Source organism: Lutzomyia longipalpis, chromosome 3, assembly GCF_024334085.1.
Source record: "Lutzomyia longipalpis isolate SR_M1_2022 chromosome 3, ASM2433408v1".
In the NCBI taxonomy this organism is placed as follows: domain Eukaryota; kingdom Metazoa; phylum Arthropoda; class Insecta; order Diptera; family Psychodidae; genus Lutzomyia; species Lutzomyia longipalpis.
In genome coordinates, this window is record NC_074709.1 from 21,672,468 (window position 1) to 21,688,181 (window position 15,714).

Consider the following 15,714-nt stretch of genomic DNA (forward strand, 5'->3'; position numbering starts at 1 on the left):
CTATTCGCTCTTGTCGTCGAAAAACTACTTACTGTCTTTTTCGTAATTAACGTTTAAGTTTTTTAGGCTGGGTTAAAGCTTTCTTAAACCAGATTTTTTTTCAGACTAGACTTAAGTTTTTGTTTTTAAGGAAAGTCTTTTAAGCTCCAAATTTTGTTCAATATAATTTTATCTTTTGATTATTAATCCGAATAAATATTAGACAAGCCAATACCTAGTTCAGCCCAGTTTCACACTGACCAAAAATCTTAAAAGATTCATTGAGGGATTTTCCAAAAAAAATTCTAATGCATGATTTTTTTAAAGTGATTTAATTAAATTAACAACTCGATTCTCTATTGAAAGACGAGTTTTTTTGTAAGACAAAAATTTATGCACTACCGCAACATAATGTACATTCTATTCCTTTCCATTAGTCCACCCTTTTTCGGTGTCTTTGAAGACAGTCCTATCATGTCTGGCTAGGAAGAGATTTTGATAGCCAATCTTCTTGGGTTCTGGAATAAATTTCCAACCTTCCTGGAGGGATAATTTTTTGACGACAGCAGCAATGGCCAGGACAATTGCTGCGCAGTTCCCGCTTACTGCACTCCTTCTCCATGCCCCATAAACACCACCAGCTAGTGCTCCTCCAATGGCATAATTGATCACATCATCTTTTCCACGAAGTTTTGTTGAAAAGTAAGTTCCCATGGTGAAGGCAGATGCCATACCCATTAGTGGTCCTGTTGAAAAGATAATCGGGAGGATAAGCAATTTGCAGGACTATTTGTGAATCAGGAAGAGATGGTTATTCAAGGTATTAAACTAACCTGTGTTGTAAACATACTTGGCAAGGATATTGCCAATTCCTACAGGTTTCGAAAGCATCACAACATCATATGTTGAGATAACAACACCCCCAAAGAGGGCATATGTATTCGCCACGAGCATTTTTCCTGCTGCATCTTGACCATCTGGGTAAGCATAGAAGCGATCATTAAAAGATTTGGGGACCTTCGCCGGCTCCTCCAGTGCCCTAAAATAATTCAGAAAAATAAATGTATTGATAAGAAAAATTAAAATTTTCTAATTTCCTTACATTTTGCTATATGGAAACACAAAATCTTTTATGTAATACGTCAAAACTGACAGATTTTCGCTTCAAATTCGCCATGATTGAATGCTCTGGTGGCGAAAATGGCGAAGTAGGGAATTAAATTTTTCTTAAAGTAACGGTCAGATTTATGAGCAAAGTAGGAAAATTAAGATTTTTTTTTAAATTGATGTGGACAATCAAACGAAATAAATAATTCTTGCGATGATACTTTATTTTCAGACAAAACGCTCTATTTACAAATTACAACCTACATACATTATGTGTTACAGCAATTTTATTTATTATTTCAATCGTGCAAAATGCAAGAATTCTGCAATTCGTTTTATCTCCTCGCGTCTCATAAATATATTTACAGGATGGAGCACTAAATCCGTACAACAATACAACCCTTTAAATTCCTTACAATAGCTTACATTTAAAAGAAACCAAAAAATCCGGATTAAATTCTTTTACCCCTTTTACACATTATCTAACCATAAAATGCCATACACAATGTTATCGCTACTATATGCAATTTCAAAATTAATGGATAGGTAAGAGAATTATTTAATATTTTTGGTTGGCCACAAAATATCAGGCATGGTGCTAAACCCGCTAAAGCTATTAAATAGGTAGATCTAACAATAAAGAGAAAAATTCTTTTCTTTATTCCTTCTCATTTGTTGGTTTTTCATTGACTTTTCCTGTTGTTTCTCTTTCTGTAAAAGAAAAAGTTTAATTAAAATATTTAGAAAAAAGTGATTAAAGAACTCTTCATACCTGGTTTTAAATTTTCCTTATCATCAACATCACTTTCAGACTTATCCTTGTCTTCGGGAGGATCCAAACTGATTAGGGAGAGAGTCATTTTACTACTAAGAACAATTGCCCCATTTTCCTCATCATCCGTCTCAATATTTTCCTCCGTAACAGCAGAATCTGCCACTAAAATTTGAGATTCATGCGGCAAAGCTCCCTGTAAGAATATACTTTGTGGCTCTGGACTCTCCTCAGCATCCTCCGATGGGGGGGACTAGAACGATACACAGGAATATTGAATAAAATTAATTATTTTCTATTTAAAATTGCTAAAAAAAAATAATGATTTCCACAGACAGATAAAAAGCAAAAAAGAAAAACCAAAATGCAAATGATAGGATGAAGGATAATTCTTACATGTGGATGAAACTGTGAAGAAAAAACTGGAGTCGGAGGACGACCACTCCATTTTTGTCCTCCTTGGCAACTGGCAGTCATTTCCATACCCAGAACCTGTTTTTTAAGCATGAAATTAAGGGCAGCATAAGCAAGCTCACAAGAAGCAATTGAGAAGGAAAAACTCTTCAATCTTTTTCTTTTTCTTAATCTACATAAAAGAATACCCAAAAATGTAATTTGAGAGAACTTATTTTGAATATTTTTCTCAATGAAAGATCTGTTTAAATATTAGAAAATTTTGACTTTTATCTGAAAGGCTACAAAGAATATTTTACGTTAAGATCTTCTCATTCTAATTTTCTTAAAAAAGCTCTAAAAGCTCTACCCCCCATTTCGGCTTCTTATAATTTTACTCCAATCTCGACCAAAAACTAAATCAAACAACTTTTATTTTACAAAAATTGATCTAAATTCAAAAAATCAACAAAATATCTGTTTGTTCTTAAAGATTCTGAGCATCTAGCTTTGTACATGTCTTCGCGGTAGCAGTACATAATTTACTCTCGCATAGCATAAAGCCTTCTGCTATGTATCACCCCATATTATATACGAAAAAATCCTATTATATATATTTAATAAAATTTCTCTCTAATCTCACCTTAACGGTCGCCCTTTCACTGCTGAGATCGCGTTTTTTATGCTTTGTTGATTTCTCTTCAAACTTTTCTGCTTGATTCACCTGTCCATTGCTGAGTGTTTCCTCTACTGCTGGCTTTATTTGTCCGTGTCGCTGATAAACATCTGTTGAATTCTGCAGAAATGATTTTCAATTAGATTAAAATACTTTCTTTGAAAGTAATCTACTTGTGGGAATGTAAAAAAAGCTCGTGAATTAGATAAATTGAATTTTTAAAAATAAAAAGTATTTTTTAGTCTTTCCAAATAGTCATAACTAGTCATAATTTATATAAAAAATAAATTTAAAAGATCTAAAGCAACAACTGAATGGAAAAACTAAAGATACTTGCACTAATTTTGTTAATAAGCATTTCGAGCATAAATGAATTATTAAAATATTCTCTAAGGGTTTCCTTTACATACTTGAAACTCAATTAACTAATGTAAGCTCTAATCAATTTTGTAATACCTACAATATGAACACATTTCTTAGAAATTAATAACGTGGACAGAAAAAAGGATGAAGTAAAGAACAAAATTAATTTATTAAAAAGAATTTATTTTGATATATTTTGTTATACCTACTTTAAAAAATGATATTAGTAAAAAAAAACTAGTATAACTACCTAAATATTAATTAATTAATTAATTAATTGTTAAATGTTAATTATCAAATTCTGATAAGAATTTTTAGAAAGTTAATGTTTTATGTAATAAGGATTAATTTCCATAAATAATTGATTTTTTTAAAGTAATGAGTAAAGGATCCCCTTTGAGCAAATACTATGTACAAATAAATTGAAAATATACCTTTATGCAATATTTTAAAATAAAATCAAATTAATTTCTAGAATAGATAGGTACCTATAAGTAGCTCAGTATAGAAAATAAGTATAAGTAAATAAAATTGAAAATTAATAAGGCTAATGAATTTAATGGGTACGACGATGAAATTAAAAGTAGTACATACATTGATTTATTTATTGTATAACAAATCGTAAATTTTAATAGGGCGTTATTATTTATGTTTTTTTTTTTATTGAAAACGGAAAACAAAATATTGATGGAGTATTTTCATATTTTGCTAACCTTGCTCGTATTTGTGTTATTTTCCTTTCTTTTTAACTGCTCATCAGCCGCATCTATAAGACCTTGAATAGCCGTGACGACTAACAAAAATAATAAATTATATTTTTCATACATAAATAAATGTTTTATGTTGGCATTAATAACTTATTAAAGGAAAAATTATGTTTTCGCGACGATTAGGGATATGTACATCTTTATTTATGTAATACCTTTTATGCGCTTTTATTGATATTAATGGGAAATTCAATTGAAATGATAAAAACCAACTTGATGTGGAAAATTTTTAATTAACGATAAAAATTCCATCTATCCAATACTTCGAATTTACTTTCATCTTTTCATTGTTAAAAATGTTTATATCGTATACTTGCTGAAATTATCCTAGTTTTATATGATATTTTGTTGTGATAAAAATCATTTTCCTATACATGGGTAATGAAAAATAAAATTAAATGAAATTCCTTTATATAAAAAATATAATAAATAACTTATATGGCTTATATAATAACTACATAATTCAAGCACTAAATAGCAGAAATTCCTCATGCAATGAATTTAATAAAATATAACCATTATAGATTGAATTTATTTTTCTGGACCAACCTGATTTCCCTCTTTTTTGGAAGCAACTTTCCCCAATTCCGCAATTATATTTGCCATTGTACTCTCTGTCTCCTGCAATTTTTTTCGTAGCAAAGTAATCTCCATGACGTCTTCCTTTTCTTTTTCCATAAAAGACAAATTCGTGATAGAAGAGGCAGGAGGATGTTTTGTCTCATTGAACTCTAATTTGTACAAATTGTTTTTGTCGTCCACAGGGAAGATTTTTTTCAAAATTTGTTTTAAAGATATATAAAAAGAGAAATAAAGAAGCAATATAAACATGCATATACAGCTAATAATATGTACTCGATTTTACATGATTAATCCACAAAATCATATTTTATACTCGAAAATAAAACCCTAATAAAGTACACCACGAAATGGATTGCCAACATTAAGCTTAAATGTGGGTATGAATTATGTAACTTTATATATAAATTGTATTTTAGTAAAATGTTTATTACACTTTAGCATGGCACGCGAAAATTAATCAGTCTTCTTTTAAGCATTTGATTCAATACTTTATGTATTACACATCCGCAAAACATAAAATATAGAGTAAAATGGCGTTATTTATTTATTTTTATTATTCTTAGTTGACGCTTAGCTTGATAAAATGAATGAAATCTAAACTAATTATTATTCAAAAATTTTATGAGAATGAAGCAATTTCCCTGTCCTGTTATATCCTTTACAAAATTTAGCATTGGTAATAAAGAAAAATCAATGATACCTAAGGTGCAAAGATAAAAACAAATTAACAATTTCAAACGCGGAAATTTTTTTTGACCTATATGTGGCCTTTGATATAATTAGCCTGTTTAAAACGACTACCCCTTCAATGTTTGAAATGGGATTTATTTTTAACCACACACATATTGCGAAAAGAATAATGTTATAAAATACACAATTCATAAATTATATAGAAACACATAGAATGCTATACATAATTATTAAGCAAAATACGACTGTTCAGCGAGAGTTAATTTTATAGTCTTGAAGTGATATTTAATAGATTTTACATTACTCAAGACTTTAGAGGGAGTTAGAAGCCGCACATTTATTACAAAACAAGAAAACAAGAAAAGCAGAAAAGATTGAAAAGAAATTCGAAGTGATTTTCATTTTCTTGAGAATTCTGTAAATCGATCTAAAAAATATTTATTATTTAATAGTTTTTTTCTGAATAAACTTTAGGAGTAACATTGAAAGTTAATCCTGAAAACTGATTTGAAATACCTGCATTAGACTTATATCTATGTAACGTCTATTAAATTATTTGATGATGAAATATAAAAAAAATGAATTGAAAATTTTTCTATTCTTTACTGACATGATCATAAAACGAATATTGCCGTAAAAGCTGTATTTCTATAGATAAATGAATAAAGTTCTTTTTCTTACTTGCTTCATGTTCTTTCCATCCTACAAATTGCCAGCATTTAAAGATAATTTTATAAGTAAATTCAATAATGCGTTGTTTCAGGATAAGGTCCAAATACTTAACTATAAACTTTTATGTTAAAATTTTATAACCAGATTACATGAGCCGGTAGAGTTTAATTTTTTAAAATGGTTCAAAATAAATTATTTGAATATTTTTTTATAAAGCTTAATTTTAGCTCAATATTTGGAAGTTTCCATTCTCCGACAATAAACAATGATCCAATTATGTAATTATGAACGTATACAATACTAACAGTTAGATATCAGTAAGTTTAACGATCCTTGTATGTAAGATGTTGCTGACTTTATAAAAAACTTTTTTTTGATGCAAACCGATGCTTTAAATTTTTTTAAAATTACTACGGGTTTTTCTATAACCCTACTTTTCTTCTAAGTCCGTTAGCAATGAATGTAAAATAAATGTATGTGTATAATAAAATAGGTAGGTACTTTAGAGCACTAAACTTAAAAAAAAAAATTGGTAGAATGCACCTATACATTTTTATTTAAATAGTTTTCTTTAATTAAATACTTAAGTTTTATTTTTTTTAAGAAATTCTAGTTTTTGTTCAAATAAAATAAATAACTCACCTAATTTCGATGATCCTGAATCACTGGGTCGCTTGTATCCCGCATATTCTTGTTGCTCAAAAACTACATTCCTGAAGTTTGGATCTTCTTTTTGAGGTATTGGATAGGGTGAACTATTATTTGATTTCTTCATAACAATCTATAAAAAAAATGATAATTAATAAAAAGAATCTAAAGAAATTAAATTGGTGTATTTACCTTCATTAGAGTGTAAATGAAGAAGGAAACAATCCCAATGGTATAAAGAGGCATCACGAAACCCATTGTGTTCGTTGACTTTTGTCCCGTAGCTTGGTGAATTGAACCAGCTCCCATCGGTGGTCGCGGTAAATTTGGCATTGGTCGCGGCTGTAGGGCATAGCATAAGGGACTACTTGAGAATTTATAAGGTCACAAATCTAGTTTAAAATGGTTGAATGAGTGGGGCCATTTGACACATTTTTGGTATTTCCCGCAATTTTAAGTAATTTTGAATTGTCACATTTCAATAGGAAATTTTGTCTTAAGTTAAGACTGATTCCCAAACTTCTCCAGAGCAGAAAATCTCACAAAAAAATTTTATTGAAAAAAATAAACAAGAAATGAATCTCAGCATTGCAATAACAAATATGACGTATTTCCTTGGGAAATCCTATATTTTCATGACAATTTCCTGTTACAAATTACGTGCATTTGCGTACATTACACCATGTACAGTACACACTCAATTATACCGGTGACTTCATCCAACAATCAAATATGCTTGTATAAAAAAAACATTTTCGTAGCTTGTTTGGCAGGAATTCAAATTTGCTAATTTTCAGAAATAGATTTCACGCCTTTCTTCGCAACTACATTATTTTTCTCCACTTTTTTTTTAATAAACTTTTACAATAAGTCGGACACATTGATTTTCTTTTCATATCTCGCAAAATTATATTCCTCTTCACTTATCCACAGTCTTTTATTTATGGACCGACAAAAAACCGTCTTAACGATATTTTTTTTTCATTCATAAAAGAAAGTGGATTTATTTTAAAATTACTTATATTACCATCCACACATGTTCCGTTGATCCTAATTATCTTATTCATTGTCAGCGATATTATTTTCTTAAAAGTTTCCTAACATGATAAATAAACATCTTTAATCTAATATCTCTCATTTCTTAAACAAAATTAAAAATAAATGTAGAATTCTTTAATCTAAAGAATAATGTCAAGGACTCTGTCTAATTTGGACTCAAGTAGTATCTTTTTTGGACTCAAAAATGCCTTATTTGGACTAAACTTTTGGCTAATGAGCCATCAGCTGCTGTTACCCAAATGTTAAGTCAATTTTTAAATAATCTGAATTGCTGACGAAGTCGTCAGTTTTACCTTAAACTCACTAAGAAAATATAAAACAGATTTTTTTCTTTCATGTTTAATTTTTTCTTTCATATTTTGCTTTCGAAAAAATGTACGTTAATTAGTAATCTTAAATCTTAAATTTTAAAAAAAAATTATCTCAAAGAAAAGAGAGTAAATCTTTCTATCTCAGTTAGTTCACAATGCAGAATTTCAACAAATTAATGATTTCTGATATATTTTTATGATTTTTAAGAGCAAAGGAATTCCTACTCTCACTTTAGTTATTAAATAGGTCATACTCACTCGTCCGTCAACCACTCGACTTGATCCAGGTATGCCTGTTGGAGTATTTCTATCTACAATGGGAATAGTTTGCGTTGACGGTATTGCTCTACCACGTTCCCTCATTGCTGGATGAATAGCATCAGGACGGATATGAGGAGGTCGCTCCTGTCTTATACCTATATTAAAAAAAATGTAAGAATAAAATAATTATTGCTTAAGAAAATAAGAAGATCTCACCGGCGACGAGACTACCGAATTACATAGACGTTAGTGAAATTTAATTATGTGGAAAGTTATTTTAATTGAGATGGTAGTTAATGTGGTAAATAAGAATTTATGTATGTAACATCACATACATAATACATATTAAAGCGAAATTGTTAGATTTTTTTAGAGATTCACTCCACAGGAAAACTCATTGTGGACTTACTAATTTCCCCCGTAAATAAATTGATGTTCTTTCGAAATATTTTAGGATGCTCTATGGACGAAATTGTCGAAGAGACATTTGCAAATTCATCTGAATCTAGTACCACATCACAGCATCCTTTTTTTATAATAAAAATCATTTGTAAAAGATTAAGCCTTAAAATACAATATGGGGCATTGCTTGAGACTCACCTGATCCCCTGTGGTCATCCATGAGTGATCTGCCGCCTTGTCCGGCACCCATAAACATGGGTTGAAATACTTTAGGCCATAGAATTGCTATGCATCCAACAACCGTGACCAATACGAAAAAAGTCTTTTTTGGACCCAGACCCGGTGGATCTGATCGTGTTGGAGGAACTGAGGACACATAAGCCATTTTCCCAAATTCTTTTGGGTCGGGTCACTTTGAAAAAAAAAAAGAGAAAATAAGCACCATTCACAATTTTCTTTATTTTCACAACTGTACAGAACTATTTAGAATTTTTAAGAAGTATTTTAAACTTAAGGTGAAACACTAGGTACCTATTGTTAGTTCAGTAAAGAAGTCAAATTATTTTTTTTCTATTATAGAACCCTCTATAAATTACCCATGAAAACCCGAATGTGATCAAGGCTTCAATGTCATGGTAAAATGTTGAAAATGTGCGCATCGAAGCTCATTTCTTTACATTAAATGTGCGAAAATCTCGTCCTCTTTAGATATTTTTAGATATAATACGTACGTTCTGTGTAAAACGTGAAGAAAAAATATTTAATTCATTATTTTACATAATAATTTTAGATCAATTTATGTTCTCTTTTCACTTTCCTAATTTTTTTTGTTACTAATTATAATTTTTTTTGCAGATTTTTAGATAAAATTGGCAAATATGTAATGCTTAAGAACATACATAATTACCGCGTAACTACACCATTAAGCTAAATGTGTGTATTTTTGTATATAAAGCTTACATTGAGGGAATATTATTTTTAGAGTTTGGTGAGGAATTTTCTCATGTCAGCTATCATCACTATTAGGAAAAATCAGGAAAACCCTCAAAAGCCTTGCAATTTTTCACTAATTTGTTAAAAAAATTTCTCTCAGGATTATTTATAATCTTCAAATTAATTTTGTAACCAATTTAAACGAAATATTCCTCAAGGATTCTTAATTTTAGCTTAAGATTATTATTATTTTGTTAATTTATTCGTTTGCGAATTGTCTGTTCTGTAGCTAAGAATACGCACTGTACACACCTTTTCACAAATAAGTATTTCACAAATCCTAATATTTCATTTTAAATAAAAAAATCACTGCTCCTCTTTTTTTCTTTTTAGTAATAAATGATCTCGGAGATAACTACAAGGTGAAAAAATCTACAGAAAAATGAGTCTAAACTATTCGAGGCACTATTCGTTACTGAAGAAGATGAGAAAACTCTCACATAATGCCGCGATGCCAGATGCCGAAGATCTTGGCCGAATAACATTTTCACAATAAATACTCCCTCATCCATATTTTCCTTGATATTTTAATTTACAGAAATTTTCCTTTTTTCTTATCAATTATTTGAGTAAACTATTTTACCTGTTTAAACCGTAGAACGACAATAGAATGAAAATTAGAATTTAATTTTCACTTTCTTGGAGGAAAATTAATTTACCACTCTTGAAAATCAATAAATTTACCAAGTTGAAATTTACCATCATGCTTACCATCAAATTCAGCATTTTCGCCATATTCGCTTCAATTTGCCAATCTACCAAATTGAAATTTTTCAACAATTTAGTACTAACAGAATCTTTGTAATTTTTCGCATTTTCTTTTCTTCCAGAAGTTGTCTCGTTGTAAAATGGGATGGAAGTGCAAGAATACAGATTTAGGATCTTGTGCAATCGAAATTGTGAATTGGAAAATTCAGAAAAATTAAATTAATTTCTTTTGCATTTTCTCACTTTGTTTATGTTTTCGTTCAGGTTGCCCTCTCCTTGTAATGCCTTCTGCATTAGTTCATTGACTGTACATAAGATGTAAGATTCAGTTTTGTCTTTGTTCTCTTTAATTTTCCTTTTTCTTTGCCAATGTAAAAAAAAAAATGATTATAAATAAATTTCCTTTTCTCACAGCTACTGAGGAAGGAACTGACTTGTGCCGAAAGCTCTGGCTGTATTGTGCCTATAATTCTGGACTGAGATCCGATTTTCCGACGCTGACCGGGAAAAAGCTAATTTTTCCAAAAATTTCCATTATGAAATTTATTTCGTTGGTAAAATCGCGAATATAAAGAATTTTTAGTACTAACTTTTAGTAAGAGCGGGAGTACTAATTAGTTGCTTTGAAAAACTTCAGCCAGGTAATTTCTGACATTTCTTTGTCCACTTCTTTTTCAACGTGAATTAGGAGGTTAAGGAGGTGCGTAGCTCATTGCGATTGAAAAATATTTCAATTCTACCTTTTCGTGGGTTAAATTTTACGGTAAATTGCGTAAAATTAAACTTTTTACCCAAATTATTATTTAGATTCGTTATGTAGTGTATAAATTTTACTAAAACAATTCATGTTTACATTCATCATCCGGAAATATTTTTATCCACGTTTATAAATTTTAAGTATAGCTTGTTTTTTGTATATAGGTAGATTAATTAGTATATGTTGAAGAAACTTTTTTTGTTAACCTTTGTGAGCAACTTTCTAACAACTTTTGCACAAACCTACGTTGTAAAAAAAATCATCCCACGAGTGCAGATTTTGAGTGGAATAGTAAAGTTCTCTCATTTTTTTATTTTATAGAGTTTTTTTTGCGGGAAAAGGTGAGAAAATTTGTTGAGACGCTACCCAAATTAAGGAGGCAAAGATGAAGGACGTTGTGATTGACCTGCATGCGAGAGAGTCAAACAAAGGATCCCGAAATGGTGTGACGGACTATCGTAAATCCCAAGCGGCTGGTCTACCTGCGCGTTTTTTGTTTGAATGCTCTATCAAGCTCAATCAGAAGCCCCTCACGTCGGCTATGGCTGCCATCATTTTTCATCGTTTCTACAAGGAGGTTGAAACCAACAAGACCATCTATGATGAATTTCTCATTGCTGCCTCAGCTCTCTACCTGGCGGGAAAGTTGAAGGATGATCCCGTGAAGATTCGGGATGTTATTAATGTGACACACAACACACTAAATCGTGGCACAGCTCCCCTGGAGCTCGATGATGAGTACTGGACCCTGAGGGATGCCATTGTACAAGCTGAACTTCTCATAACGCGTATGCTGAAGTTTGATTTATCTACGGTGCATCCGCACAAGTACATGCTGCACTACATGAAATCCCTCCAAGGATGGCTGGGTATGGCTATGTGGAATTCAACACCAATTGCCAAGACAGCAGCTGCTTTCCTTCAGGACTTTCATCATAGTCCAGATATTCTCAACTACAAACCATCCCACATTGCTATCTGTTGCCTTTCACTTGCCATGCAAACTTACGGAATTCAGGTGAATGCCCCCTTCTTTTTTTTAATTTGATTTATTTTAATTTTATTCTTTTTTGCACAATATTTTTATTTCTCCAGGTGCCACTGACAAATGAGAGTAATGAAACTACTTACTGGTACAATGCATTTGTGAGTGATCTCCCAAAGGTCCAGCATTGGGAGTTGTGTGATAAGATTCTAAAGATCTACGAGACAACACGCGGTGATACAAAATTCTACAATAACTGACTGAGAGCCTCAAACATTCCACCAAGCCTACAAAGCTGTATTAGCGTCCATGCTTCTTGAAAAAAAAATCATGGGACAAGTAAAATTGCAAATTTTCTCATCTCAACCCTTCCTGCAGCATTTTTATTAACTAAATAAAATTGCATTAAACAAACAAGTAGGTATTTAATACAATACACGTTGGGCAGCTGCCTATTTGCGCTTCGGTGAGGTCGTTGTGGACGTTGTGGGTGTTAAGAATCTCAAAATTGATTCTGTTCCATTTCTATTACTTGGCGTACGTGGCCTATCTGATGTTGAGCTAGATCGTGAGGAACGTCGTCGCGGGGTTGAAGAATTACAGTGTACAGTTGCATCTTCATCCCTAAGTGTATGCACCCTTGGTGATGAGGGTCCTGCAGATGACTCCCCGTCACTTGCCGCTCCGAGAGCAGCTGAAACTTGCTGCAATTTCTGCTTACGAATTCGCGTGAGCCAATCCACATTTTCCTTTGATTTTCTCTTCGGTGATATTACCCGTAAATGCGGTGCTTGTCCGTCCACCACATAATTGGGGAGATTGGATGTTGGTGAGAAGAGAAGGACATTCACGTGAGATGATGCTGCTGCATCCGAAGATGCTATTACGTTAACACGTTCAGATAGTGGTGAAGACACAGTCGGGCTCTTCACCGGAGATTTTTGTTCATTTGAGGAATTTTCAATTGTCGCATTTGCTGGGAGTGTTGTGGGGAAAAGACGTCGTCCCTTGGGTTCAATGTGACACCGTTTCACCTCCCCAAAGTCCATTTCCCCACAATCATCATCAATTTCAGCGAAAGTCCTCTTCTGGGCGACGCGTCCACTTGAACTGGGCGTACTTCCACCATTACTCCACCAAGTTTTGCACGTCTTGTTGACCTTTTCAACCTTCTTCTCACAATGTGGCAGCATTTGTGCCCACTGGCGGTAGGAACTCCGCATCGGTGCATCTGCGTCCGATGGTCCAACACGCCAAATCTTGTGCCTTCCATCATCTGTGCACGTGACAATACGCAAATCCCGCGATTGACTCCAAGCAACGCAGCTCATTTCCACATCACCCGATGCATTCATTTTTTCCCCACCACACAGCACGGCGAGGGGTGAGGGATTATCGACATTCCACACATAGGCCTTCTCGTCACTACTTCCACTTACAAGGTACTGACCATCGGGACTGAGACAGGCACGGATGTAATAGCTGCCGTTTTTGAATCCAACGTACTTCTGCAGGGGTTTCTGGTTGTACGTAGATATGTTGTAGCAGTAGATTGTGTTATCCATGCAATTTACATACAACCGGAAACGCTTAGAATCTACCACGAGATTTGTAAAGCCCTGAAAGTGTGAAATTTTGGTTAAAATTTTTTTTTGAAAATTCTAGAAATGTTTCTGAAGTTTCAAGAATTTCTTCTGAATTTTTTAAAGTATTTTAATTTTTAGTATTTTTAAGTTTTTCGAAGAAATTTCAAATATTGTGAAGTTTCAAGAATTCTAAAACAAGAATTTCTTGGTCACTGAATATGACCCAAATATTTTTAATCTTTCAGAAAAAAAATCTAGATTTTTTTTAAATCTCAGAATTCTTGAAACTTCACAACAAATACTTGAAATTTCTTCGAAAGAAATTCTTAAAAAATTCAGAACAATTCTTGAATTTTCAGAAGAAAATTCTTGAAATTTAAGACAAAATTTTTAAATTTTCAGAAGGAATTCTTGTTTCAGAGTTCTAAAAAAAAAGAAATTCTTTAATTTAAGACAAAATTCTTGAATTTTCAGAACGAATTTTTGAATTTTTTGCAAAAAATTCTTGAACTGTCAGAGATTCTAAAAACAGATGAAATTCTTTTAATTTTTTTTTTTAAATTCTTGAATTTTCAAAAGGAATTCTTGAACTTTCAAGGATTTCTTGGTCGTTGAATACGTTCAATCCACATTACCTTAAATGTAGTGGATCCACCGTAGGGTAGACTATGCTTAGGCAATGGCTCCTTCTTGTAGGCTGTGTAGTTCCTACGGAGATCCCAAACTTTCACAACACCATCTCCAGAACCACACGAAATGAGGGTTTGTTCATCTTGAAATCCCAATCCTGTAATACTACTCTTGTACGCATTCGTGGTATGAGTCTTCTTCAGTCGATTTTCATGGTACTCCGCGTGACCACTGAAGATGCAATTGTCTGCACGAGGAATTTGATCCACCGACGGCAGAACTCGTGTATCCCATATCAAGATAGCCCCATCGCGTCCACCGGTGGCAAATACAGCAGAATCCTCTTGGCGAAATGCAACTGTTTTCACACTTCGTGTATGACCAGCAAATGTACGTACGTGTACAAATTCCCCATTACTCACGTCCCAGAGGCACGAATTGCTATCACTGGACGCTGACACGAGCTTCATCTCACCCGGCATCCAAGCGATATCACACACCGCATTGTTGTGGCACTGATACCCAGACAATTGGTGGTGTTGACGAGCAATCTCCTCGTCAAAAAGAATTTTGTCTGTGTCATGAATTGCAATCTAAAAGTAAAAGAAAATAATTAGTTATTCCATTCTAGGAGAAAGTTTCTTAGTAAAGTACCTTTCCATCCTCATTTGCAAGTGCCAGGAGATGATAGGAATTTTCGGTATTTGCAAATTTTGCCGCATATATTGGCGGAAGGACATTGTATTCAACATCAATTCCAATTGTACTTATTAGTCCTTTCCAATTATCCGTACGATGAACACCAAGCCTACTTAGGGCAATATCATAATTTCTCCTCCTTTTTCCTGCAAGAAATTTTGTTTTGTAAAAATGATTTTTTTTTCTCCCCAAATTGAGCTTTTTTCAGCAATTATTTATTGCGTAACTTACCCACTCCCATTTGCCTCCGAATGAACTCTTGAGTTGCATTCATTTTCGGGGGAAATACACAGAAAATCAGCTAAATAAAAATCTTAGTTTTGTGAATGAATGTTGTCATGAGGAAACATTCGCGCGCCAAGTTTTTGACTTTTGTTTATGTTTATTTTTTCGTCGTGAACTGTCACCTGTGTCAAAAGTTACACTATGCAACAAACTTTAAGCGAAATCTAAGTTAAGCATGAATAAGATAAATTAAAAACATCTGTAAGCAGCTTTAATAAAAAAAAACTTATCTAAGGAAAATAAATAATCCCATTTCACTGATTTTGAGGATTAAATTGTTTTATTTTTGCGAGCATTTCATTCACTTTTGCACAATATTGGTTGCAGTGTGTAATAGTTTTTGACATTTGGAATTTTTTTTTTAGTACACAACCAGTCGAATCGACAAA

General features: G+C 32.4%; 6 protein-coding genes across 28 annotated transcripts in view; 3 read left to right on the forward strand and 3 right to left on the reverse strand.

Annotated features, from left to right (window-relative positions):
* The window catches only part of LOC129792578 (protein phtf), a 295,904-nt gene that overhangs the window by 73,165 nt on the left and 207,025 nt on the right, over positions 1-15,714 (forward strand). The window lies entirely within an intron of this gene.
* Positions 1-15,714, forward strand: part of LOC129792640 (univin) — a 273,488-nt gene that overhangs the window by 50,749 nt on the left and 207,025 nt on the right. The gene's annotated exons all lie outside the window — the stretch shown is intronic.
* Positions 293-1,142, reverse strand: LOC129792693 (uncharacterized). The gene is made up of 3 exons (XM_055832013.1): positions 1,082-1,142; positions 813-1,018; positions 293-725 (listed from the first exon to the last, which is right to left on the reverse strand). Coding segments are annotated over exons 1-3 (534 nt in total). The 5' UTR covers positions 1,084-1,142; the 3' UTR covers positions 293-399.
* On the reverse strand, positions 1,290-10,341 carry LOC129792625 (resistance to inhibitors of cholinesterase protein 3). 19 transcript variants are annotated; one of them, XM_055831886.1, is made up of 12 exons: positions 10,259-10,330; positions 8,881-9,094; positions 8,690-8,806; positions 8,278-8,435; positions 6,842-6,991; positions 6,644-6,782; positions 6,011-6,031; positions 4,607-4,788; positions 2,895-3,047; positions 2,255-2,350; positions 1,859-2,111; positions 1,290-1,797 (listed from the first exon to the last, which is right to left on the reverse strand). In XM_055831886.1, the coding sequence occupies exons 2-12, from the start codon at positions 9,065-9,067 to the stop codon at positions 1,745-1,747; spliced, it is 1,509 nt and encodes a 502-aa protein (XP_055687861.1). In that variant the 5' UTR covers positions 9,068-9,094; positions 10,259-10,330; the 3' UTR covers positions 1,290-1,744. The 19 variants fall into 19 exon arrangements, with proteins under 19 accessions (XP_055687861.1, XP_055687862.1, XP_055687867.1 ...); XM_055831887.1 differs by lacking the exon at positions 10,259-10,330 and adding an exon at positions 10,116-10,132; XM_055831892.1 differs by lacking the exons at positions 4,607-4,788; positions 10,259-10,330 and adding exons at positions 4,004-4,083; positions 9,928-10,100.
* On the forward strand, positions 11,018-12,542 carry LOC129792677 (cyclin-Q). Of its 2 annotated transcripts, none has more exons than XM_055831987.1 (3): positions 11,018-11,083; positions 11,462-12,158; positions 12,236-12,542. In XM_055831987.1, exons 2-3 carry the CDS (start codon positions 11,526-11,528, stop codon positions 12,383-12,385), a joined length of 783 nt encoding a protein of 260 aa, XP_055687962.1. In that variant the 5' UTR covers positions 11,018-11,083; positions 11,462-11,525; the 3' UTR covers positions 12,386-12,542. The 2 variants fall into 2 exon arrangements, with proteins under 2 accessions (XP_055687962.1, XP_055687963.1); XM_055831988.1 differs by having other exon boundaries at positions 11,034-11,146.
* Positions 12,478-15,653, reverse strand: LOC129792600 (protein lethal(2)denticleless). Its single transcript, XM_055831818.1, has 4 exons — positions 15,272-15,653; positions 14,996-15,186; positions 14,347-14,934; positions 12,478-13,744 (listed from the first exon to the last, which is right to left on the reverse strand). The coding sequence occupies exons 1-4, from the start codon at positions 15,312-15,314 to the stop codon at positions 12,578-12,580; spliced, it is 1,989 nt and encodes a 662-aa protein (XP_055687793.1). The 5' UTR covers positions 15,315-15,653; the 3' UTR covers positions 12,478-12,577.

What these genes read in the sequence shown, in the direction of transcription:
- LOC129792693 (XM_055832013.1), bottom strand. An exon ending in CAAGTATGTTTACAACACAG is followed by an intron (nt 726 to 812) that starts GTTAGTTTAATA and finishes TCTTTTCAACAG; the next exon opens with GACCACTAATGGGTATGGCA.
- LOC129792677 (XM_055831987.1), top strand. Translation starts at nt 11,526, where the DNA reads ATGAAGGACGTTGTGATTGACCTGCATGCGAGAGAGTCAAACAAAGGA. An exon ending in TGCAAACTTACGGAATTCAG is followed by an intron (nt 12,159 to 12,235) that starts GTGAATGCCCCC and finishes TTATTTCTCCAG; the next exon opens with GTGCCACTGACAAATGAGAG.
- LOC129792625 (XM_055831886.1), bottom strand. Translation starts at nt 9,067, where the DNA reads ATGGCTTATGTGTCCTCAGTTCCTCCAACACGATCAGATCCACCGGGT. An exon ending in CCAAAAAAGAGGGAAATCAG is followed by an intron (nt 3,048 to 4,606) that starts GTTGGTCCAGAA and finishes TCATTTCTGCAG; the next exon opens with AATTCAACAGATGTTTATCA. An exon ending in TAAGGAAAATTTAAAACCAG is followed by an intron (nt 1,798 to 1,858) that starts GTATGAAGAGTT and finishes TTTCTTTTACAG; the next exon opens with AAAGAGAAACAACAGGAAAA.
- LOC129792600 (XM_055831818.1), bottom strand. Translation starts at nt 15,314, where the DNA reads ATGAATGCAACTCAAGAGTTCATTCGGAGGCAAATGGGAGTGG. An exon ending in TTGCAAATGAGGATGGAAAG is followed by an intron (nt 14,935 to 14,995) that starts GTACTTTACTAA and finishes TTTTACTTTTAG; the next exon opens with ATTGCAATTCATGACACAGA. An exon ending in GTGGATCCACTACATTTAAG is followed by an intron (nt 13,745 to 14,346) that starts GTAATGTGGATT and finishes TCACACTTTCAG; the next exon opens with GGCTTTACAAATCTCGTGGT.